Source organism: Taudactylus pleione, unplaced genomic scaffold (genome assembly GCF_031769625.1).
Source record: "Taudactylus pleione unplaced genomic scaffold, aTauple2 ptg000493l, whole genome shotgun sequence".
Classification (NCBI taxonomy): Eukaryota; Metazoa; Chordata; class Amphibia; order Anura; family Myobatrachidae; genus Taudactylus; species Taudactylus pleione.
This window is the reverse complement of record NW_028284895.1, coordinates 342,012-369,263: the sequence shown is the minus strand read 5'-3', so window position 1 is coordinate 369,263 and position 27,252 is coordinate 342,012. Positions and strand designations below refer to the sequence as shown.

The 27,252-nt window shown below is 45.1% G+C and overlaps 1 protein-coding gene across 2 annotated transcripts in view; it reads right to left on the bottom strand.

The window, feature by feature from the left end:
* Nucleotides 1-18,930, bottom strand: part of NDRG1 (N-myc downstream regulated 1) — a 107,635-nt gene extending 88,705 nt beyond the window's left edge. Inside the window, exon 1 of one of the 2 annotated variants that reach the window (XM_088449704.1) lies at nucleotides 18,883-18,930. In XM_088449704.1, coding sequence (XP_088305830.1) covers nucleotides 18,883-18,918 — 36 coding nt within the window. In that variant the 5' untranslated portion in view covers nucleotides 18,919-18,930. The remainder of the gene's footprint in view (nucleotides 1-18,882) is intronic. The other variant, XM_088449703.1, reaches the window with a different exon arrangement.
* Nucleotides 18,931-27,252: the final 8,322 nt, after the last annotated feature.

Here is a 27,252-nt window from a genome sequence, read left to right as displayed (position 1 = left end):
TTGTGAGTTTTAATGATGTGTATGTAAAATGTGAACTTGTCTAAAGGTCCTATGGAGTCACCAGGGGTGGTTTAAGAGAGAAGTCGGCCTGTGTGCAGCTTACGTGTGGGCCCCCTCCTCGAAGTGCAGTAGAGTCTACTACTCATGTGCAGGTCTCCAGGAAAATGGCACCTGCGCCTTATTCCTGGCAACATCTCTAGTGCACAAATCACTGGGAAAATGCCCGCCGTGCCATTTTCTGTGTGATTTTTTTCCATTCTCCATTACGCCATGGGTAATCACCTATATACTTTAGTTATGTTGCTGTAGGCTCCATATACTTTGTATGTCGTTGCGGAACTCTTGTGGCGCAATATAAATAAAAGATAATTATAAAAATAAAATACATCTTGAGATAATTAATAGAAATCAGCAAAGCAACACAAGTAGTTCACCTGCTTCTCCGAACAATGTGTTTACAATGTATTTACTAAGCCTTGGGTGGATATAAAGTGAAGGGAGATAAGGTACTAGCCAATCAGCTCCTAATTGTCATTTTTCAAACACAGCCGGTGACATGGCAGTTAGGAGCTGATTGGTTGGGACTTTATCCCCGTTCACTTAATCTCCATCCAAGACTTAGTAAATAGACCCCCAATAATCAGTAAAATGCAGTCTATAAATTCCCTAGGGACTAGTGGCATTCCTGAGGTACTAGCTCCTCCTGCATTCTCATGTGTGTTGGTTCGGCCCACAAAATGGCTGCCAGTGCCTCCATTCTATGCGTAGATAAGAGATGTACTTTCATTTATGAAATTCTTCCTGGTAATGTCTTGAAGGAACCCTGTCCCATTTATTGCTTAGTTTTAATTGTTTATGAAAGACATAGAAACCTCATATTTATTGCAAAGACTAATATGACAAATTCAAGGTGTAACTTTGGTGTCCCTCCAGGGCAGAGCCGCACCATTTCCCACGTGCAGGTTGTAAATTGGGAAATGGTCTGTTGTCCTTGCAGCCGGGCTTCCTGCCAGAGGACATATAAATGAGCACGGAAATGGGTGATTATGGAGTGACTATTAGGATGTAAAGCAATACAGCAAAAACAACTCCAAAAAGTACTTATTGGTGTAACGGAATATACAGTAGCTTCCCCGCAGGGTAGAGGATACTGGAGCAGGAAATAGTATACCTAAGCAGTGGTGGCTCCAGGGGTGGGGCTTCAGCACAGGGTTGATGCTAGATCCTATGTGGCTAAAGGCCCTCTGTGATGTATCAACCACGTGACCGCTGCAGGAAGCTGGACCGCTCCTGTGTTACTATCCACGAGGGCATAGAGGGGGAATAAATATTTGTGGCGAGTGTAGCCCAAAGCGTAGCGAGCCCGCGAGGGGACACTTTTGGCCCCCCGTTCTCATACTTTCCCCTCCCCCTTTCAGCGCAGGTCATGTGGATGTGACATCACAGGTCCCCTGCAGGCCCCTAGTCTAGTCATAACCTTCAGCACAGTCCAAAATTCAAATAGGGGAACCACACCAACTGCCAGTGAGTCCCAGCCATCTGTTTGGCAGCGTGTGAAAGGGCAGTTGCTGTGGCTCCCCTATTTGAATGTGCCGCCACTGTACCTAAGTCATACTTGCCGACAATCAGTTCCCTCCTTCCGGGAGGGAGCTGTTTGTCGGCTAACAGCAGGGAACGTGCCCGGCCATTGACGTCACATTGGGGGCGGAGCCAGGGGTGAGGTCGCGTGATCGAGTCATCGTGGCCCCCCCTCTTCACAATGCCGTTATTTTCGGCATTGTGAAGCAGGGGACGGGGCCACGATGACGCGATTCAGCGTGAATCGCATCACCGGCAACCCCCCGCTGCGGTGGTTTTCAGTTTATTCTGGGGGGAGGTCGGGAGGGTTGCTGGCTGCCGGGTTGCCTGCCTTTCCGGGGGGCCGGGAGTGGCACCCGAAAATCGGGAGGCTCCTGGCCAAATCGGGAGGGTAGGCAAGCCTGACCTGAGTATTTTTGAGTAACAGGTAGAATGATCAATATCACTAAAATCTATGAACTCCTATTTGGACAATATAGGGATAAGATCCATTATATAGTAACAAGTCAACGTTAAGAAAAAACAGGGACAATTTGCGTGAATTCTGTGGCAACTGGTCCTTTTTTTTAGAGTGCATGCGCGTCTTTTCTGGGAACACTTATTTTCTTTATCTGGGCAACTTGCAGTGGCGAATGACGTCTGGCAGTTTTGGGGACACGTAGACCCAGCCAAAGTACAGTAAAGCCATGTTGTTGGCATGTTAATACAAGTTGCGTCCAAGATGGCCACCTAAAAGACGCACATGTGACTTTCGGAGGAATATGACTTCTGGGTAAGCAGGCCCCGGGGCAAGTTGCTACCTGATGATAATCAGGTTCCCGCAGGCTGCGTCTCATTTGTCGAATGTGCTAAGGTCACACCCATTATTGCGAATGAAGATTTACTGCTGTGACTGTGATGTAAAGCAAAATGTAATTGGACTGAATACTCATTTTTAAAAAACAAAGCACGATTACATGTTGATTTGGGAAAGGGATGGATGCAGGGGCATCTTAAGAGAGGAGGGTCCCATGTGCCCCGCATAACCTGCAACAATTGTAGATATGCCCCTGGATGGATGCCCATAGGTTTATTGGTGTTGATTTAAAAAATAAATATTTGTGTCTTGCTCAAATAGTATCTCACAAGCTCCAAGTGACCTGGATACTTATATGCATTCTCTGGCTATTTACTGTTATTTACTGTTATAGGTATAAATTGTGTAAGGCGATTTTTAATTTCTTTTGTGTTCACACTGAAGCCACAGCTCCTGTCGTACGCCTGACGCATCTGCTTCGGGTTCATGCATGGCCAGGAGCTGCCTTCGTTGCCTATACAGAGTTGGTTGCATCTGGCGTTAGCAGCCACACAATACAGTAGGTAGTGAAATGCACCTTTTTGTGTCCGGATGCATTTTACATTTACGTTTGCATCCAACTCTGAATGAGGTCCTATTTGTTTCCATTTTTGCAAGGCATTTTTACCCACAAAAAGGCCACAGACACATGGATATAAATAATAATATAATAATATAAAATTAAAATGAATTTGTGGGCAGTCATTTTAGCTACTGTATTTAGGATAAGTCAAAAGCGACGAATTAGGTTTCATGACCAGCAAACTACCATACGTAACGTTATTAATGGCCAGTGCGTACTCAAAAGCAATTACCTGCAGCGCTCATAACTAGCAGGAATCAACCCAACTCTGGCAGCAGAGTCATCCATGACTGTATGCTACTCTTCATAACGTATAACTAGCCTGCGAGCCATATACTAAAACTGACTTAACAAGCTGCAATCAGTGTGGCCAGGTTAATGTCTTTTAGCCAATCTGACCCGACATTGCGCTGTGTCACCAAAATGACCATCCTGTATAGTACAACTCCAGGGATCATTATATTTTGAGATAAGTGGTCAGTATGTAATCATTTGTGTCTGAGGTCCTGAGGTCATTGACTGACTGCAATACATGGGCTGCTTGCAATCTGATTGGTTGACCTGAACAACTAGATCTGCATAATTTGATGGATTGTAGCCTCTGTGGCTATATTTATATGCAACTTGTCTCTATAAACGCAATCACTCCAGTGCTCATAACATGTCTGACACAGGATACAACGCAAGGCCCATGACATTGACAGTAGCTTATACATTTACATTATGTATTGATAGTAGTTTACACATTGCATATTGTAGATTGTTACCAGTCTTATACGTTGTGCAGTATACAATGATAGAAACTTTTACATAGCACTTTATACTTCATTAGTATCTTATACATTGAGCATTATACATTCATAGTAACTTATGCATTGTACATTACGCATTCTTACTTTGCTTACAGATCATACATTCTACTCTGTTAGTAGCCTATACGGAAGCGGTACTAATTTACCGCCAGACCCCTGCCTGGCGGTCGGAATCCCGATACCAGGAGGCCGGCAGAGGAGGAAATCCCGATCGTCAAAGGTAAGTATTAGCTAACCTATTTCTAACCCCCTAACCCTAACCCTCCCTTAGGGGTGCCTAACCCTAACCTTCCCCCCCAGTGCCTAACCCTAATCCCCCTCTTAGTGCCTAAACCTAACCCTCCCTTCCCCGCCGCCTAAACCTAAGTCCCCCGGGGGGTGCCTAACCCTAACCTCCCCCGGGGGTGCCTAACCCTAACCCTCCCTCCCCCTAGCCTAACCCTAACCTCTTGGGGGAGTGCCTAACCCAAAGTCCCCCCCGGGAGCCCTAAACCTAACACTCCCCCTCCCCCCCACGGCTGTCCGCAGCGACGCCCAGCATCACTTCGATCGGGATGCCGGGCGTCGGTCTCCCATCGCCGGTAAAATGACAGGCGTCTAGATTTAGACGCCTGTCATTTAACCCTCGCCGGGCCTAAGCAGTCAGGAAGCCGGCTGTCGGGATTAGGTCCGCCGGCTTCCCAACTGCATACCGCTTATACATTGTATATGATACATTGATAGTCGGTTTATACATTGATAGTTGCGTATACTTTGTACTTTAACCACTGGCCTGACGATTTTTTCCAGGCAAATCTGGGCAGATTTCCTGTGGTTTTTTTTAATTTAAATTAGTTTAAAGACTATTTTTGAAAATATTTTTTATATATTTTATTGAAAAACAATATGCCTAGGGGTGGCTCCGTAGGCCCCCCCATTATAAAATCACTTCCCACACCCTATTGGCAGAATACATAATTCCTAATTACAGTACCCCCCACGCCCACTTTGTAGTGAAAGAATCACTGTTTTATAGACAATTATTATTATTTTTTATTATTGTTATATACCACCCCGTCCGGCATTATATTACTTTATTTTGCCTATCCCCCACTCCCACGGTTAGCAGATTACCCCCGAGGGTGACCCCCCCCGTCCCCACGTGCACTATCCCCCCCCCCTTCTCTCCCACATACAGAGCGATGATCAATCTCCTCTGCTGCAGCTGATTTCTGCATTTGTACATAATACTTTGATAGTCATTTGTACATTATTCATTATACTTTGACAGTAAATTATACATTGTACATTATACTTTGACAGTAAATTATACATTGTACATTATACATTGACAGTAAATTATAGAGCTCTTTGAATGTTGCAGAACGTCATGTGTCCATTATTATTTGTATTAATGGCTATTTTTACTATTATTCTTTAGGTACGATTACAGACTTTTTATATAGTGCTTTGCAGTCTGAGAATGTGTGTTCATATCAGTCCCTAACCCAGTGGAGCTCACAATCTATTACCCGCAGGCGCACACATGAGCCAATAGCTAAAAACCCACCAGTATGCCTTTAGGATTGTGGAAGGAAACCTGGCGCAACCAGTGGAAACCCACGCAAACGCAGGGAGCAGGGTCGGACTGGCCCACACGGGTACAGGGGAAACCCCCGGAGGACCCCACTGCCTGAGGCCCCACTCACTCTTCCAGGAATCAGGTTCCAGACTGTGCACTTCAATTATACATTATATTATACATTATACATATGTTACATTATATTATACATTATATTATACATTATACATATGTTACATTATATTATACATTATATTATACATTATACATATGTTACATTATATTATACATTATATTATACATTATACATATGTTACATTATATTATACATTATACATATGTTACATTATATTATACATTATATTATATATTATACATATGTTACATTATATTATACATTATATTATACATTATACATATGTTACATTATATTATACATTATATTATATATTATACATATGTTACATTATATTATACATTATATTATATATTATACATATGTTACATTATATTATACATTATACATATGTTACATTATATTATACATTATACATATGTTACATTATATTATACATTATATTATATATTATACATATGTTACATTATATTATACATTATATTATACATTATACATATGTTACATTATATTATACATTATATTATATATTATACATTATACATATGTTACATTATATTATACATTATATTATACATTATACATATGTTACATTATATTATACATTATACATATGTTACATTATATTATACATTATATTATACATTATACATATGTTACATTATATTATACATTATATTATACATTATACATATGTTACATTATATTATACATTATATTATACATTATACATATGTTACATTATATTATACATTATATTATATATTATACATATGTTACATTATATTATACATTATATTATACATTATACATATGTTACATTATACTGCTCAAGTTATGTTGTATTTTATACAATCCATTGCAGTTATTAATCTGATACATTATCATGCATGTGCTAACAGTATTTACTATATATATTTAAAGGGGCCCCAACCATGCACTCTCTAATGGTTATGGCTGGCCACACCCCTAAGTATGGACCCCTGTCACTCCATTCCCCCGGTGGGCCCTTCATGCCCAATCCGACACTGGCAAGGAGCACATACAAACTCTGCTTCGTAGTAGCAATACTAATCACTATGCTACTGTGCCGCCCTGCAGCACATTAATCATGATAAGAGGGTTGACCGCAATCGATAATGCCACTCTAATGGTTCTAAAAAAAGCACACACAATACTGTAAATACAATTTGTGCTACCTCGATGAAATGCGCTTACAACACGTAACAATGAGCACCTACATTTCCACAATTATTTACAAAGTTAGGCAGTAGTCCAACACAACATGGTAAAAAACAAATGTTAACTTGTCCACCAACATCAAAGTATAAGAGTTGTCATATTAAAAAGCTGCTAAATGTTTGTCTTGCAGTCTGGCACCTGTTTTACCCATTAAAGTCTAGTTTATAATCCACATAACATGAAATTGTGGGAAAAATTACTTCCACTGTCACTGTGAGGTCAAATGCCGCGTCATTGTGACCCCCAAAACAGCTCCACTCTGCAACTCATTAATTCTGCAATAACCTTTTGAATTCCTGGCTCAAACTATAACATCGAAGCGAAATTCACAGACGAGTAACAGTTTGAAAATATTTTTGTTTTACACGCCTGGTTACCCGCCGGCCGCATGGAGATTAGATTTGGAGGGTTTTTTTCTATGCATAAAATAGTTGTTGCTGGTTGACCCCCAAAACACAGCAGCAGTCATATGATTTCTGTTCTGACTAATTAGCAGTGCACCCAAGTACAATGTCATTAATGCTATTCAAAGTGTGCTCACAAGAGATCACATGGGCACGGCTAAAGGGCATTAATTCCAGGACAAAGGTTCAATAGCACAGAGCGTCCTGGTTAGAGAAGTCAGAGTTCATTGTTGTTTAGCAATAAATATTTTGACAAAGTGCTATGTGGTGCAGAGGACAGTGTGAGACCCCATACGTCAGGACATCTCATCCCATCAGACCCTCAGCACTCCATCCCCTCCTTTCCCAGCCTCCACATCCATCTTACTAACTCTGAATTCTTCTCCCCAGTATCTGTAAAAGAAGTCATGGCCTTCATCTGGACCTCCACCCCTTCCACCTCCGCCCTTCACCCTATACCCTCCTGCCTCCTCCACTCCCTCTCCCCTGTTGCCTGTTCCCATCTTGCCCATTATTTCAATCTCTCTAATAAGGAACTGTCCTCTCTGCATTCAAACATGCCCCCTTCAACCTAACACTCTCTCCAACTACCGATCCATCTCTCTCCTCTCCTTTGCCATAAAAACACCTTGAGCGTATTGACTACTACTTCCTTACCGCCTTTCTTTCCTCCCACTCCCTGCTTGACCCATTTCAGTCTGGCTTTCATCCTCTCCACTCCACAGAAACTGCCAACACTAAAGTCAGCAGCGACCTCCTTGCTGCCAAATCCAAGGGCCACAACTCTCTGCTCATTCTTCTCAACCTCTCTTTCTCTTTTGACACTGCGGACCACCCTATCCTGCTGCAAATCCTACACTCCCTTGGTCTGCATGATCCTGCCCTATCTTGGCTGTCCTCTTACCTCTCTGACCGTTCTTTCTCCATCTCATCTCATGACTCCACCCCCCCACACTTCCACTAACAGTAGGTTTTCCCAAAGGTTCTGTTCTTTGACCTCCCCTATTCTCCTTCTATACATCCGTGAGCTTAACGGATCTTTTGGCCACCAATATTATCTCTCTGCTGATGACGCTCGGATCTACCTCTCCTCACTCGTATTTCCAGCTGTCTTTCTGCTATCTCTTCCTAGATGTCCCAGGGCTTTCTTAAACTTAATATGTCTAAGACTGAGTTGATCATATCCTAACCTCGCCTCCCAAAATTTCATTACCTGTCGGCAGCGCAACAATCTCCTCTATCCCCCAAGCGTGCAGTCTTGGAGATATCCTTAACTCCTCCCTCTCCTTCAAGCCACACATCAGTATCAGTATCTCTGATAGTCCTGCCAATTCCAGCTCAGAAATATATCCAGGACCCTTTCTCATCCTGGAGGCTACTAATCCACTCACTGGTCACCTCCAGATTGGACTACTATAACCTCCTCCTATCTGGCCTCCCTGACTTCTGCCTCCCTCCTTCCAATCTGTCCTAAATGCTGCTCATCTTCCTCTCCAAATGTTCTACATCTTCCCCCTGTCTCCTGCAAGTCCTACACTGGCTCCCCTTCCCCTGCAGAACCCAATTCACACTTCTCACACTTGCTTACAAAGCCCTCACCCAATTCTCTCATATTTACATCTCTGACCTCATCTCTCTTCACACTCCTGCTCGACCAAGTCGCTCAACAAATGCTCGCCGCCTCTCATGCCAACTAATTACTTCCTTCCACTTCCGCTTCTATGATCTTGCCTGTGCTGCTACCTGACTCTGGAACTCTCTACCTCCTACTATCAGACTCTCCATCTATCTGAAAAATTTCAAACGGGCTTTCACCCACTTCTTCACAGCATTCCAGCTCTCATCCTAAACTGCTGCTCCATGCTCCTTCCTCACTGTCTACCCCATCTGTGTCACCTCTGTCTGTCTGCCTCTCCCCTTTAGAATGTAAGTTCTCACGAGCAGGGCCCTCTTCCCTCATGTGCTTTATATTGCCTTTTATTATTTCTGAGAGGCTCAGTTTAAATTGATTCAGTTTTACTTTATATGTTTTTAGTGATGGACACATGCATATGCCATTATGTCAATAAAATATATTTGTTGAATATATGAGCTGGAAGAAACCTTATTTTTATTTCACAATTTTATGTATATTTATATTTTTTATATGATCACCTTTATTAGAATGGAGTACTAGGCGCTGATTGCTTTTTTTAAATGAAAATGTTCACAGCAGCACAGATTATTTCAGGAGATGAGTGTGGAGTGACAGAATGGCTGACTGGCCTGTAAATCTCTTTGGTGCTACACTTTAGGGTGAGGTGTATTAAATCTTCTAAAGAAGACAAGTGGAGAAGTTCCCTATAGCGACCAATCAGCTTCTAGCAATCATTTATCAAGTACATTCTATAAAATACTGTATAGCTGATTGGTTGCTATGGGCAATTTCACCACTTACCCTTCTTCTCTATGTCTGCAGATGTATGAAGTCACACTGAGGACATGCACATTTGCTTGAGTCTGGCACTTACGCCTGGCAAATTGCGGTAGAGAGACCCAGTGCAACTTAGTCTGTGTACAGAAAAGACAGGTTCGCAGATGAGGGCTGTACACAGGTGAATAAAAGCCTGAGACAGCCATATGATGAGGGGTCTCTGGTAGAGATGTGCCCCTGTGTTTTGGTTTTGGATCTGGATTGGTTTTGCCAAAACCGCCTTTCCGTGTTTTGTTTTTTGTTTTTGGATCTGGATTGTTTTCTAAAATCAATCATAAAAACAGCTAAAATCACATAAAATGGGCCTGTTTTTGTTCCTACAGTATTATTAACCTCAATAACATTACATTTCCAGTCAATTTTGACCATCTCACAGCTCACAATATTGTTTTTTTTCTTCTAGTTAAGGGCCAAAAGGTTGCATCCAGCTAGCTGGCTGTCATGATTCCTAGGCGGAATAAAAACTGAGTGATAAATAAAGTTGAGGAATGTGCAAAGATGATGGTTGGGGTACCCCTTGAGGATTGAAGAATTGATAGTTGATAATTGGTGCAGCCACTGGCTGAAGTAAGAATAGTTGACACTTGATAATTGGTGCAGCCACAGGTACAGTACGTTGTTGTTAAGTGCGGCTAACGCGCTCACACACACTCACACTCAGAAAAAAAACCACTTTGTTTAATTTTTTTTTTTTACACTGGGGGAGAGAACACCCCTGAACGAGGCAGCAGCCCATTGATAAACAACACAGGCAGCACCCCTGCGCAGCTACATTGTTAAGTGCGGCTAACGTGCACACACAGAAAATAAAACACTTTGATTCATTTTTATTTATTTTTTTACACTGGTGGGAGAGCACCCCTAATGGACAGAGCACCCCCTGGACAACACAGCAGCACCCCTTATGGATTGCAGGGACACAGAAGCCACTGAAGCCCCCCTCTTCTGTCTGCAGCACAGCTATAGAGTGGACAACAACAAAGCCCCTATGGACAACAGCCAGCCCCTATGACAAGTGACAACAGCAGCCAGCCCCTATGACAAGTGACAACAGCAGCCAGCCCCTATGCACAGCAAGTCAGCAACAGCACAGCACAGCCGCTATTGACAACAAGAGCACAGCCCCTCCCTTGCTTCCTCTTCACTCTCCACAGCCGGAATGAAAATGGCGTCGAGCGCTGAATCTTATATACCAACCAAAACCCGCAAGAATCCGACAGCGGGATGATGACATTTTGCCTCGCTTTGAGATCCGAGTCAGGCGGGGAAAACCCGAGCTGCCTCGGATCCAACTCGGATCTGCAAAATTCAGGTGGGTTCAGATCTCTGAGTTTCGAACCCGCTCATCTCTGGTCTCCGGTGTTAGCGAAGTGCTTGTGATTGGTTGATTATGACTGCACCACTGATGCTGATTAACGCATTTTTCATTGCTCAGTCATATATTATGCTGCTACTGCTGCCTTACAGAGGTTTATGAAGATCAGATGAAGCATAATAGTGTAATGTGTACATGATGTATGCCTGGCGTAAATCATGGCCCACTTGCTACAGGTACTAACCTGCACACATCTTGCTATGGCTATTCCTCTGCATATGGGCATAAATTTGATATTTATTCCTGCAGCAGTTTTATGCATAAATTACTCCCAATTTGTGACAACTAAGTTTAGATAAAATAATATCGCCAAATAAAAACAATTTTTTTGTGTTTTATTTCCTTTGGTACTATTACTGCATAGAGCATCAGCCATACTTCTCTGCTCTCTCTCAGGTTACCCTCTCTCATTCCACCCACTTCCAAGGCAAATAGGTGAAACCGTAGTGTGATGATGGGAATCGCCCAATCACACAGAGTGGGTGGAGCCAATATAATATGATTCACCTCGTCCCCTTATTGTGGCTGCCTGCATTATCTCTCAACCACAAAACGCCACCGGATTTCCCTACTGAGTACCTGGATGACTAATGCACTATAGAAATATAACTCATACTTGCTCACTCTCCCGCAACTTCCAGAAGACTTTCAAATTTGCGAGAAAGCGGGTGACTCTTCCGCATCCTGCCAGCTGAACCCTTGAAGTGGGCGGGAAGCAAGTCATGATGAACTCCCTATGAATCCGATGTTACTCGATGTTCCCGATGTTTTCTCAGCCTTGCGCATCAGTATGGACGTAGGCAGAGGTTAAAGGGGGACGCATTATGTAGCGCTGCGCACCTGCATCCTTGTGCTGCGGATGCTGTGCGGATGCATTGATTAGCAATATACACGCAGCGGCCAAGTGCGTGCGATCTCTCGCATGCGTCCCTTGCTGAATCAGGCCCTGAGACAATTGTTGCAGACACATTTCTGCATGTGCGCGATACAGATCCTTTTCCAAATATTGGAGATGTGCGTAAACCATCAAGGTTTGTGTTTAACTCTGAATCAGGCCCAATATAGCTGGATGAGCCGTCCGAGAGAAAATTTGGATTCAAACTAGAAAAATGAACGAACCCCACCCACATTAAATAATCTCTTGCAATAATCAATTAATTAAGGGGGTGCGTTCCAAACACTGGTATTGTAGGGGGCACTCTCTTTCAGACACAATGGTAGCTCATTTGATTAAGGCTTAACATTTCTTTGTAGTCATACACAGGTTCATTAGATAAAAACACAACATAAAACTAATAAAGTGCAGATGTGCAACTACCTTTGTCACCCTTCCGTGGTCTCCCTAAATCGACAAAATAAACAATACAATTGAAGAAAGGTATAAGCAGATGACAATAGTCACACATAGTAATAAAAAGCACCAGGTAAGTATATAAGGTATAAATTCCTCAATATAACAGACTAATAATACTTGCTGGGAATGTAAGTAGGCAGACATGCTTGTATGTAGACATGTCACTATTGCTATTGTTGGCTGGGTGATCGGTATGTATTACTGACATTCAGAATGTGGACTATAGCAATAGGGAGTAGGGCCTGATTCAGCAAGGATCGCTGATGCGATGGCTGCAATCACGCACGCAGTTCTGCTGCAAAAGTACGCTAATCATTGCATTCGCAAAGCACTCGCACGGACAACATGCAGACGCCCACTTGCCCTCTCGCGTATCCGTAATACCTTGCAATCCATCAAAAACATCAGTAACACTGAAGTACATCAGAGCCTCTCGCACAATTACGGCAGCTCAGAACTCACTTAGAAATTGCTAACTTTCCTGCACGCAGTGAGTACTCATGCTGCGTATGCCATCGCAGGGGCTAATTTATGCACGCCAATGCAACGGCGTTCAAATGCACTGATACGCCGGCGTTTCTCCAACACCCCGACCATCACAACCCCCAAATGGTGCTTCCTGTCAATCTCTCTGAGATCGGTCGGTGTAGCCACTGAGATCGCAGTGGCTGGTTTGTGCAAGAGCACTGCAAAACATATGCATGCGCAGGACGCAACAATCAGCTGTTTGCGTGCGTATTAGCAGTTGCGATATTTGCTGAATCAGGCCCAGAATTACAGTATGTTGAACAGGGCAGTTACAATGCTTTTCATCACATTACTGCTATGTCAATAGGCCGTGTTTGACATAATGCTGTCCCTATTGTCAACCTTCTCAACAGGGGTGTATCTATAATCGGTGCATCCATGCTTTCTAATACTTACCTCTCCGAAGTCCCATGTCTGCTGGAGAGGCGCTATACAAATGCCCGAGAATTGGCCACCGCTGCCATTTTACCAGTGTCCTATGCATACGCAGCAGACTAGTGCCCGAAGTCTACTGAACCTGTCGCCTCGGCCGCTGGAGAGAGAAGAGGGGGCCCCGGATGGTGAGTGAAAACAGGCCCCCTCCTCTCTTAATATGCCCCTGCTTCTCAATGTTATCAACTTTACTACATGCCGAATAAGATAGTATGGCCCCCATTTACTAACGAGTTTTATCACCAAAACGAGTGATACATTTCACTGTGTATGATAAATGGTGCTCCAGCCAATCAGCTCCCAACTATCATTTTTCAAACAGTTGACAGTTGGGAGCTGATTGGCTGGAGCACCATACACAGTGAAATTTCTCACTCGTTTTGGTAATAAAACTCGTTAGTAAATGAGGCCCTAAGGGCCTGATTCAGAGCCACTAACTGCTAGCGAGCGATCACTCTGAATCAGGGCGTGTTTTTTTTTTCTTCCCCCTTCCTGCTCACAAAGCTGTGGGTGACCTCCCACAGCTTGTATGAGTGGCCTGGAGTCCATCGCGATAATCCCGACCATCGGTCTTGCGACGAGACCCTGTGGTAGGGTCTCGGCTCCCGCAAGCCCGAATGGACTTCCTGCTCTAATGGAGCAGCAAGTCCACTACTGACATCACTAGTCAGTAAGGCCGCCCACAAACACCAGGCGTTCCTAAGGGAATGCCTGCATTTGTGCTGCCACCCCCCCTCCCCGCCTACAAAACGGGGCGAGCTGTCACTCACCATCGACAGCTGCCCCGTCTTGTAGCGAGACCCATAGCGACGGAGCTGCCGTCGCTGGACGGGTTTCGCGCATGCGCACCCCGGAGGCGGTGCATGCGCAGTGGGGGACCATCGACCCGCTTGCGAGGGGGTCTGAATCAGGCCCTAAGTACGGTATAGTAAGATAGGGTAAGTTTGTTTTCTAAATTCTGCTGCTCGTCATCTAACAAATGTTAGTCAATGTCAAGTGAGAAAGATGCACTAGCAAATATGGGAATAAGGTGGTATCTGCAGGTAGATGATAGCAGTAGGATTTAGTGTATGTTTTCCTTGTGTGAATATTTAATGGAGTTATAATAAACCACTGAAATCTAGAGATTTAATTAACACAACAAAAATACATATAAAATTTATAAATACATGTAAAGTATGTTCCCAAAAGTTTCTGTACATAATCCAGCCTTTATGTTTGATAGTAGAATCAATTATGTAGTAAATATGTCCTGTATAAATACAATGTATTGAACATTAATAACTGTACTCGCTGTGTTGCAAGAAATGTATCCAATACAGGACTGCACTATAGCTGAATCTGTTACTACATAACAATTGTGTGCAGCTGTTAAATGGTTTTGTACATAGAGCAAGCTTTGGTTTACCATTCATACCTGTTATATAACATAGAGAAATCCAAAATTGCAATTAGTTGGATCTGTGGTAATATAAAGAATTCATATACATATAGCAGGAATCCTTGTTTGCATATATTATCATAGGACAAGCTAATGCTTAACCGCAGCATCTCTAGAGAATTCATACAAGAATAGAATATATAAAGCAGATATACTGTAACAATGCAAAGGGAAATATCACCAATGAGTGTCTCATATAAAGGCCACAGAAAATGCAGATTATGGTATTATATCATAGAATATCTTCTCTAGAGAGTTTCCACTGCAGGCATATACATATCTGTGTTGTGTCAACTGTGGCTATGTCCCAGGCATGGGTCGGGTATGGGATTCCAGCGGTCAGAATACCAACAGCGGTATCCAGCTAGTCAGAATCCCAATGCCTGGAAGTAAGTACCCTAACCCTCCTCCTAACCCTGCCCTCCCACAGCTTAACACTAACCCTCTCCTCCCGTAGCCTAGCCCTAAACCTCCCCACCCATAGCCTAGCCCTAAACCTCCCCTCCCACAGCCTAACCCTAACCCTCCCCTCCCACAGTCTAATGGTGCGTACACACTGGGCGATTAAAGTGGACGACTGAACGATAACGATATCGTTATCGTTCAGTCGTCCACTTTATCGTCCATTTTTAACACAAAAAAGATGAACGATGACGACGACGCGCGTTCCCGCGGGTCGTTCGTCATCCTCGTTCATCGGGCTGACATGCAGGCCAACCTGACGACCTCGTCAGGTTGCTGCATGTCAGGGAATGGGTGAGAGAGCCCGGCGCTGAACGATATCGCTAATGATATCGTTCAGCGGCTGTGCTCAATGTCATGAACGACATTGAGCACAGCCTGCCGGGGACACACTAGACGATATCGCTCAGGGAGCATATCGTCTAGTGTGTATGCACCATTACCCTCCGCCTAGTCCCTAACCATAACCCCTAACCCTAATACTGTTATGATGTCAGTGGTTGGGTTCTAGAGGTGGTATTCTGACTGCTGTCATCCCGAGCGCCGGAATCCCAACTAAACCCACTAGGCGCTTACTGTACCTGGCCTACATGTGCTCCCTCTCCCTGTTCCACCGAAGTGTAAGGAGACGTAAGCACAGTATCTAACCAAATCTAGACAGAGACAGAAGTGCACATTCCACTCTACAACAGGCCCTCTATGCATCATCGTTCTCTCAAAGGGAGATGTATCAAAGCTTCTAAAGGGTGGACAAGTGGAGACGTTGCCAATAGCAACAAATCAGCTTGTAGCTGTCATTTAACAAGCACATTCTATAAAAATGACAGTTAGGAGCTGATTGGCCGCTTTGGGCAATTTCACCACTTTATCTCTCTCCAAGGCTGCCAAATATAACAGCTACAAGTGAGTCTGCCAGGGTGGCACCCACCCGTCCTGTCAGAGCAGTCACACCACAACTTGCTATGGCTGGGCACCCAACAGAACAAATCACATACGCTTTTTACAATGTGGTTTGGCCAAGAACACCTGCGATTTGGAGATTTGCAAATGACTAGACATTACATGCGGTTTCATCCTCCAAAGCGCATGTTACTAAATCCTGCGATTTGACTGTAAAAGATGTGCGACGGTTTGCAGATCATATACACAATACATGAGTATATGATGTGCACAGGAGGTAATGATCTAGAACACTTACTATCATAGTAATACTATGGCCAGCACCTAATCTAAATACAGCTCTGCCAATAACATCATTAATCACTATTATCATCACACATCCCAGTCCAGAGTCCTCCCCTGTGCACCCAGCTCAGTTCCAGCTGGCACACATACATTGCTGTTTCAGCACATTCTTCTGTGCATGGTGCTCTTTAATAGAACAGTGCCCGGCGCCGTTATACAGGGTCTGACCCAATGCTGCCTCACTCTACATGACACAAACAGGGTGGAGACTGCTTCTACTATTAGCTCTGCCAGCCAACTGGGGTCCACAATGCTGTATAACACAATGCATACCTCCTAACATAGGAATAAGTAAAATATGGACAAAATATACCTCACCCTCTATCTTCATCAACCCCACCCCGGAGACAATCTAGTAACACCCCCTTGCACTTCTGAGGACCATGCATTGAGACTGCTTCAACAAACTTGGGATAGTTGGAGCCCATACTTCCTGGCGGTACCACTGTAATGTCTGCCCAATGTGCTCTTCGCTTATACTGTAGAAGCCCACGTTACAAAGCATGCTCACCAATACCCTGTTACTCCCAGGATTTCTCTATTGATTTCTATGTTTAAAATACAGAGTAATAGAAATGAATATATAGGTTCCGGAGTTATTGAGCTGTAAGCACATTTATAGGCAGGGCAAAGGGAAAACAAGCCTTATCGCCAGCGAAAACACAAATTTCTCCATCACAATGATTTTTGGGTATGTGCCCTAAATCATAACCCAGAGATTTGTGCTTGTCCTCCAGGCTAAATATGCCAGTCAAGCCCTGGGTATCACAATTCAGATGGGCTGGCTTTGGACCTGATTCAGACCCGCTCGCTAGGATGCGTTCGCATGCAGTCAGCTGATTGTTTGCATTCTGTGCATGCATATGCATTGCAATGCACGTGTGCGAACCAGTGCGAGCGACCGGGAAGTGTACGCTCGCTGTCCATAGACAGTCCTGCAGAAGGAGTGCCAGGAGAAGCCATTTGTGGGTGGTGACAGGGGCTGGCCGCTAGAAACGGGGGAGTGTGGAGGTACAAACGCAGGTGTGCCCGAGTGTCTCAACGCCATTTCAGAGGCATGCATAATTAAGAGGCAGCGTCATAGTACACGTCACCTACCGATGGTTGCATACACTTCCTGAAGATGACGTGCGCAGGTGGGCGTCTTAAGACAGGCTGTGGGCATCTGCATACACAGAGTGATCGCACACCAAGACATAGTGGGCGTGCTAATGCCTTGCCGTGCGATCGCTTGCCTTGATGAAATTTGCATATGCATCTAGCGAGCGGGTCTGAATCTAGCCCTTTGATCCATCTGAACACAATAATAATAATAATTTAGAATAATAATAAAATATAGTAATGATTGGCAAATAACTGAATTGCCAAATCGACCACATGGGGATGAGAATTAAAAAAACAAAACTTTTTTTTATTTTATTTAAAAAACCTTATAACAATAGAAACCTGAATCTATTCTAAATAATTCAGATAACCTAGGTCAGGGGTACTTATCCTAAGGTCTGCGACCAAAACATGTGTCCTGAGGCCATTTAAGGTGAGCCCGCGCCGTCTTCCATCTTCCAATTTCAAAATGAGTGACTGCTACCAGTCGGTATACTAATAACTTATTTTTAATATTATGTAAAAGAAATTCCTAATTTCCCAAAGATTATATTTTAAAAATGATATGATTAATTTGTAGACAACAGTCCAACATTAATTAAGAAAGAGAAACCATGGGCTACAAGGGGTATATTTACTAAAGAGCGGGTTTTTGGAGATGTTTCCCACAGCAACCAGTCAGATTCTACTTAACATTTATCTAGCACCTTCTACAAGATAATAGCTAGAATCTGATTGGTTGCTATGGGCAACATCTCCACTTCTAAACACCTGAACTTTAGTAAATATACCCCTAGACCAGAGGTTCCCAAACGCGGTCCTCAAGGCTCCCCAACAGTTCAGGTTTTAGAGATCTCCATGGTTGAGCACAGGTGACTTAATTAGTGCCTCAGTCAATTTGAAGTAACCACCTGTGCTCAACCACGGATATCTTTAAAACCTGAACTGTTGGGAGAGCCTTGAAGATAACGTTTGGGAACCTCTGTCCTAGACATAATTTGTGTTTTGGATGAAAAACGTTAGGAACCCCCTATTTGGGTGCATTAGGCAATCACATTCTGGTTCAGGAAATTGCAGGTTGCATATTGGAATTTTTTTTTTAAACGTAACAAAAAAACAAACAAACAAACAAAAAAAAACCAGGATTGTCCTGGAAAAGAACTTTGCTTGTAGAACTAATCCAAGTGGTTCCGATCTGCTGCCATTGGGTCACATAGTAGTAGTACATTAAGGTCATGCGTCAAGTGTTTTAGCACTAAAATGCTAAATCACAAATACAACGTACAGTTAAGATACTTAAACGTATAATAGAGTTACCTCTTTGTGCTGCATTTTCCAGATTCGGATCATCATTTCCTTTTGTATTCCTGATTTTTTTTTTTCGATGAGTCGGCACAGACGGAATATCTTGGTTAAATGTGAAGCCACCGACACAATAAGTTTGTACTTGAGATCTAGAAGTATAATCCTGAGACGACATTGACACTAATAGGCTCATTACCTACGGCTGCTAAGGAGGCTTCTCCTGTTGGCGTCAATGGTCGCTTTGTATTAGGCAGAATCGTATCACTAATCCTACATGACAGATACTTTAATACCAGTCACAGACACCTGCCATTGTCAGGAGCCCTGCACATAAGCCGTAGTCCATTAATCTTATGTAGTCACCCATGATACACTGACAGCATCACACTTTACATTCAAATAGGCAAACAGTATTCTGTCAGTGTTTACCATAGGTCTTGTGCGCGGTGCCGTATTCATATTGAAACATTACATCTTAATCTGCTCCTACCACAGGGCTAGTGCGTGCAGTGTCGGACTGGGGCATGAAGGGCCCACCGGGGTAATGCAGTGATAGGGGCCCATACTTAAGGGTGTGGTCAGCCTCCAGAGGGGATGTGGCCAGCCTCCAAAGAGGCTTGGCTAACCATTAGAGAGTGCATGGTCTGGGGCCCTTGAAAATGTACATATGGTAAATACTGCTAGTGCATGCATGATAATGTACCATATTAATAACAAAATACACCATAGTACTGTGCAGTATAATGCAACATATGTATAATGCATAGTTCAAGTGAACAGTCTTGAACCTGATCCCTAAAGGAGGGGGTGGGCCCTCAGGCAGTGGGGCCCACCGGGGGATTCCCCTGTACCCCTGTGGGCCAGTCCAACCCTGAGTGCGTGTTTCTAAGGTGCGAATGATGGTGACATGATCTAAAGACGTACCAAGCGGTATTACAGCATCTGAAAATACTCAAAATTAGCATCTCAGTCCAGGATGGGTACAGGATCCCGACTGTTTGGATGCCGGCGGTCAGAATACCAACTACAGCATCCCAACAGTAAGAATCCCGACAGATTTCTGTAAGTATTATAACCCTTCCCCTAACCCACCCCTCCCACAGCATAACCCTAACCTCCCCCTAACCCACCCCTCCCACAACATAACCCTAATCCTCCCCCTAACCCACCCCTCCCACAGCATAACCGTAACCATCCCCCCGGAGCCTAACCCTAACTCTCACTCCCACACCCTAACCCCCCCACCACAGCTTAACCCTCCCCCTAGTGCCTAACCGTAACCCTATCCCTAACCCCAACCCACCCCTCCCGCAGCCTAATCCTAACCATCCTCCCGCAGTTTAACCCTAACCCTCCCTCCACACCCTAACCCATAACCCCCCTCGCAGCCTTACCCTCCTCGCAGCTTAACCCTAACTCTCGCCCTAGTGTCTAACCCTAACCCCCCTCGCAGCCTAACCCTCTCCCCGGAGCCTATCCCTAACCCTCCCGCCCACAGCCTAACCCCTAAACCTAACCCTCCCCCTAACTCTAATACTTACTGTTGGGATGCCAGCAGTCGGGATTCTGGAGCTGGGATTCCGAGCGCCTGCTTCCTGACTGGTGGGATGGGAATGGGGCGTGGCCTAATCAGGGTGAGGCGTGGCCACACTCCCTTAGGATAAAATAAAAAAATCATTTTTGTAGCGCTGCTGGGAAGGGGGGCACTGTGAGCCCCTCAGCCCAGCGCAAAGCCAGCGACCCCTCACAGGCATAGGAGACTGCTGCCGCTGTGCACTAGGGAAGGATCGATATTAGCATAAAGTTGCAGCTGCAAGTACAGAAAAAGAGACACAAAAGCAGTCGCCATAACAGCATGTGACTTAGAATCAGGCCCTGTGGATCTGATATTACCCAGTCTCCTTTTATTACCTTGTTTTGTTTGTCTTTTCGCCAATAGTAAAGCGGATTATAATGGTGCTATATGAGTAACTGTTAATAACTTTTTTATGCTCTCTCCAATACTTTAACTAGTCTGAGAAATGAGTGGGTAGCCTTGGCTCGTGTTAATAAATGTACAAGTACAAATATTGAAGAGATGTGAATGAAGGAGCGCTCCACTTGCATCTTTATTGTTCCTATCTTTTCCGCAGTAGCTTATTCTGACATTAGACCGTAGTAAAACTCTGCTTTTCACTGCTACCGGGGCTGTAAACCTGTAATCCAGTGACAGAAATACAATGGAAATGATGAGAGAATTACTACGACGTGTGTAGAGTACATAGAGGGACCCGTGTAGAGATTGCCGAATGACGCCTTTTTTGTACATAATATATACTCCACATACGTGCACTCGTCATCAGTACAGTTTTTTGCGGAATCGTTATGATTTACCGTCAGCCGCAAAAAATCTCGATCGTCCTTTATGGTAAGTATGGTTAACCTAATCCCCCCCCTAACCCTCCCTTAGGGGTGCCTATCCCTAACCTCCCCCCAAGTACCTAACCCCCTTCTATGTGCCTAAACCTAACTCCTCCTTCCCCGCAGCCTAACCCTAAGTCTCCCGGGGGAGTGCCTAACCCTAACCTCCCCCCCGGGGGTGCCTAACCCTAACCTCCCCTTCCCCTAGCCTAAACCTAACTCTCCCGGGGGGAGGGTGCCTAACCCTAAATCCCCCCCAGGAGCCCCTAATCTATCCCTCCCCCACACGGCTGTCTGCACCCGGCACCCGGCTTACCTTCGATCGGTATCGGGCTCCCGGCGTAGGACTAATGACTGTCATCAGTACCTTGCCGGAATTAGGCAGTCGGGAAGCCAGCGGTCTGGATTTCGTCTGTCGGCTTCCCGACTAATTCCCGTTTTTTGCATATCTGATACTTGTGTCTCCCTACATCTGGAAACTCGGAATGGGGTGGGCAGGGGCAGGCTGGCATAGACTGAATAATGGCGTATGCACGTGCTAGGGATACATTTACAAATGGACACTTTTACATTTACGGGTGAAACTTTTTTGGGTGTTGAGAAATGGCGCCACAATGTGCAATGGTGATGATACATTTTTGATTCCATTACTATTGTAGGAAAGATTGCCATTGGATTTTTAAAGGGGAAAACAATGGAAATTTGAATTTTATTTTAATCTTTATTTGTATTTTGAAAATGCATCTTTCGCATTTACTAATAACAGCATCCCAACAAAATTCTCTCGTATATATGAGATTTGTTTACATTATTATATTGGGGATGAGTCTGGTGATGACAAGACAGACAGAAGTATGAGGCTGGAGAGACACATGGGGATGGTTCTGAAGACACTGGGATGGGTCTTGAGAAACACGGGAGATGAGCCAATAGGTGACAAGTCTATACTTTCTGGGGAAGGATGGGGGCCCCAAAAAGGTGAGTGTACCATGCCCCAAGATTTCTGTTGCCAGCCCTGCCTGTTCTGGGGGATTTAAAGTGCACAATTGCCAGCAACCGCATTCGGCAACCGGCCTCTGCTCTCCTGCCATCTCTAATTGATTATACGTTGAAACTTGCAATGCTAATATAGCACATTATACAGAGGTAGGGGCCCTTAAGGGGTGTGTCCAGCCACCAGAGGGGGTGTGGCCTGCCACCACAGATGGACTTGGCCAACCATTAGAGAGAACATGAGGAGAATAAGGCCTCAACTTAAAGGAGGGGACAGAGCTGTGCCTGGACCACCCAGTTTGTCAGGATGGCTAATCTTGGTGTAGTTGCACAATGATCCTGCACCACCAACTTAGTGACCCATTAGTAGTAGAGTAATAATGTGTTATTTGAGTGTATGATCTCAAATCTGACCCCTAAAGGAGTTGGGGGGGCTCAGGCACTGGGGTCCACCAAGGATTTCCCCTGTACACATATGAGCCAGTCCGACCATGGGTAGTGGATATTCATACCTCCCAACATTCTTGCATGCGAAATTGGGACTCTTGACTCACCCAAGCCCCACCCCTGATCCATCCAAAGACTTGCATTTTGGGTTAAATATCACCCATTTTCTTGCAAATTTCGCTGGTCCTGAGGTCAATTTGGTGATGTCCCAGGGAAATTAGGCCAGTTAGGAAGGGTTGGGTATGGGATGCCGGAGTTAAGGATCCAGGCGCCGGCATCCTGGCAGGGTTAGAATACCGACACCTGCAGGTAAGTATCCTAACACTCCCCCTACCCCTAAACTTTACCCTCCCTTCCCGCAGCCTAACCTTAACTCTAACCCCAGCAGCCTAACCCTAATCCTCCCCCTAGTGCCTACCCCTAACCCTTCCCCTAGTGCCTACCTGTAACCCTCCCCCTAAACCCAATACTTACCATCGGGATGCCGGTGGCGCCGAGATTCTGAGTAGTGTCAGGATTCCGGCACCGGCATTCTGAGCGCCAGAATTGTGCAATCTGAGATATAAACTAGATATGGGATTTTAGTATAGAAAACAATCTTACCGGCAACACTCATCTCATGTCACTTTCTCATTTCCTGTCTAATTTTTTATGTTTAATTTTATAAATCTAACAAAAATACCTACAGTACAGTACAGTAGATGTTGTAAACGATGTACAATAAATCAATATGTTAACAATTAATTTTACAGTGCACCATTAGGGCCTGTTTCTGAGGTGGGGGCAAAGCAAAAAAGAGCAGGTAACTGTGCACCTTGGTAACACCATGCTGCGCTGCAGGTGGGGCAGATGTAATATGCGCAGAGAGTGTAAGATATGGGAGGGGCGTGTCCTAACTGACAACTAAATTGCAGGGTAAAGGTGGGTCCACACTGCAAAGATATATCTGTAGATGATAGTTGGTCATATACACTGAACGTTGTCATCATCTTCCAGGCAGCCGTGGGTCCCGCTAGCCAAGGGGCGGGGGTAGGCAGCCCGCCCTCTCCCCGTGCTTGCCGCTGCATGTGTACGGGTGATCGACTTTCTTCCAGTCCCACTGGCACTGCGGCTCTGCTTTATTTCTTTCCTGCGCAGAGAGATTAGGAGATGAGCACCCTAACTTCATGCTTGTTAGGTCCTTACTCTGGGACTGGTTGGCTAAGAAGTGGTGGAGAGATCTGCCGTGGCTGTCATTAACGTAAGAACAAATCCTGATGCTATCATACAGAATTAGTATTGCAAACAATTTAGGAAACAAAATACTAAAGAAACAGAATAAGGAGCCTGTAGAAACCACAACCGTCATGCTGGGAAAACGAACGAGGAACACTTCATTCCTGTAAGGGATTATTTGGGAACTTGTGCCAAGGTCAGCGAGACCTGAGAGTATCTACAATGAGTTACAGCTGATTGTGAACGTTTATAAACTGTCTGTAAAACAATAATAGGAGCCGCTGGTATGTATTGAATCAATATGAAGACTGGTGAGCTGTACAGTATGCACATATACTGTATAAAGTGCAAGACAGGAACATATTGAAAAACATCTAATGTGCAGACAAGGACAAATAGCCTATTAGGTTAGTGATTCCTTGTTATACTGTAGATATAGTGCTTGTTAGGGGAATGGGGATGAAGTCCCTGCGACTGAACATATCCCGATGCCGGCAGCCCGAAGGGAGAAGATCCCAACAGGGCAGTTAAGTACCCTATCCCTACTCCTCAGGCCCCCCTAACCCTCCCTTGTGGTGCCTAACCATAACCTTCCCCCTAGTGCCTAACCATAACCTCCCCTAACTGCACCCTAAACCTAACCCTCCCGGTAAGGGGGGGTGCCTAACCCTAACCTCCCCCCAGTGGTGCCTCAACCTAACCCTCCCCTCTAGGGGTGCCTAACCCTAGCCTCCCCCCCTAGTGCCTAACCCTAACCTCCACTAACCGCACCCTAAACTTAACCCTCCTGGGGGGTGCCTCACCCTAACCTTCCCCTGGGGGTGTCTAAACCTAACACTCACCCCTAGGGGTGCCTAACCCTAGCCTCCCTCCCAAAGAAAAACCTAATCCTAACCCCGCTACGCTCCCTAAAGCTAACTCCCCCCCCCCGCGGCTAACGAAAAGGGTGTCCGGACTTACCTCGTTCTGTGCGGCGTCCTTCGGCTTTCCGATGTTGGGATTAAGATAGACGTCAGTATTTCCACTCCTACAGTACCTTAAATCCCTTTTCGGGATTTGGATGTTGGTATTGAGACTAGGATGAGAGGGTTCGGTTGCCTCCTGAACTTCGGGGATCCGGGGCGATCCGAGGCACCCCTCAGATCTCTCCTCCTGCCCCGGATCCCTAATCGAGGCAAAACCTCTCAATCCTCTGTATAGGATCTCGAGGTTTTGCCTTGAGCGGCCATTTTTAAAAATTCCTTTGCCTTTAATGGGCCAAGAGCTGATTGGCTGACAGAGCCGTCTGTCACGGCTCTCAGCCAATCAGCGTTATGGTGCTCATTTGCATGTAGCACGGACCCGGGAGATCCGTGCTACATGATTGACACAGAGTACGGATGGGTCAGTGAGACCCGTCTGTGCTGCTGTGTATTTCAATGACACAGATGCACGCATGGACCAGGAGATCCGTGCTACTTGCATCTGTGTCATTGACACAGAGCACTGATGGGTCCTTGAGACCCGTTTGTGCTGCCACGGTAATAAAATAAAGAAGAAAAACCTGTGTAAAAAAAAATAAAAAAATGTTGTGCCCCCCCCAAAAAAGAGCAACCAGCCCCGGGCATTAGTGACCCAGTGCTGGGTGTGCTTAAATACAGGGGACAAACAACATAGGGGTTCCCCATACTTAAGCACAACCAGCACTAGGCTAGCCAGAACCAGCCCTGGTTGCCAAAATATGGGGGACAAATGACGTAGGGGTCCTCCATATTCTGCGCAACCAGCACTGGGCTCTGATCCGGTCCTGGAAATACAGGGGAAAAAATTAGTAGGATTCCCCTGTATCTTCCAGAACCATCTCCGAATTTGTTCTAGCAGGGGGCTGATGCCATAGCCAGGGGAACCCTTTCACCAGGCCCACCAGCCGCAGCATCAGCCCTGACCACTAGTCAGCCCAGGCCGGGGGTCCCTGGAGAGTTGGGGACCCCCCCAATAAAGGGGTTCCCCTCTCAAGGGCACGACAGCCCCAGGGTGGCGGGTTGATGGTGTGGTGTGGTGTAAATAAATAATAGCAAACATTGTCTTTACAAATAGAACTGCAGGTCCCAGCAAGCCTGCCCCGCATGCTGGTACTTGGAGAACCACAAGTACCAGTATGGGGGGCATTAAGGGCCCACTAGTACCTGTAATTCACCTGCTAAAAATAATAATAAAAAAACACAGGACACAGACACTGTGACAGTATAAATTTATTAAACATACACGCACACACACGTACACACACATACACACTCATGTACCGTACACATACTCACCTATGTATCCCTGTAGCTATCGGTCCACTTCTTCCGGTAAAGTAGCCATAGGGGACCTGTGAAAAAAAACTATACTCACCATCTCCCATGCGAGGTTCTGTCCTCTTCGTTCCAATGTAGGCATCCCACGGACTTGGCAAAAAAAAAAAAGAAAAAAGTAGCATGGATCTCCTGGTCCGTGCGTGCATCTGTGTAATTGAAATACACAGCAGCACAGATGGGTCTCACTGACACATCCGAGGTCTGTGTCAATCACACAGATGCATGTAGTACGGATCTCCCGGGTCCGTGCTACAACCAAAACCCGAAAACAAAACACGGAGGTCAGGTTTTGGCAAAACCAATCCAGATCCAACACCTGGGGAGATCCAGATCCAGAACCAAAACCAAAACCAAAACACGGGGGTCGGCGCACATCTCTAGTTGAGACCTATAACTATATCCCCTTGGTAGGTTATTGATTGCATGTTAGAGATACAGTACCCCAATTGGGATGAAGTCATTTGGTCGACAAATACAATGTCGGCACAACAATGTCGACAGTTAGGATGCCAGTTAAAATGTTGATAATGTATTGACATTCTCAGAATGTGGACAATGGCGACATTAGGGTTAGGCTGCAGGCGGGAGCGGGAACTCCAAGAGGGGGGGGGGGAGCGGGTACTAATTGCCTGGGCTTGATGGAGTGCCACAGTGAGGGCCTGGGTCCGCTGCCCCCCTCCCTTACCTGTCAGCAGCAGCAGCCTGTGTTTTCCCAGCCCAACACACACTGCAGTGGGTGGTCCAGTGAGGCTGCTGCAGCTGATCAGCATCAGTCTCCTCTGACTGTGTGGGAGGGAAGAGGAGGGGAGCGATCATACTGATCGCCTTCCCCCCTGGATTTGCCCCTGGCTGAGGGGCACCCCTATTTTGATTTTTTTTTTTTTAAAGGAGGTGGTGGCCATGCCTGCTTACATTAGGTCACGCCCCCAAAAGTAAAGTGGGAGGATTAGGCTACAGGGGAAGGTTAGGGTTAGGCTGCGGGGGGAGG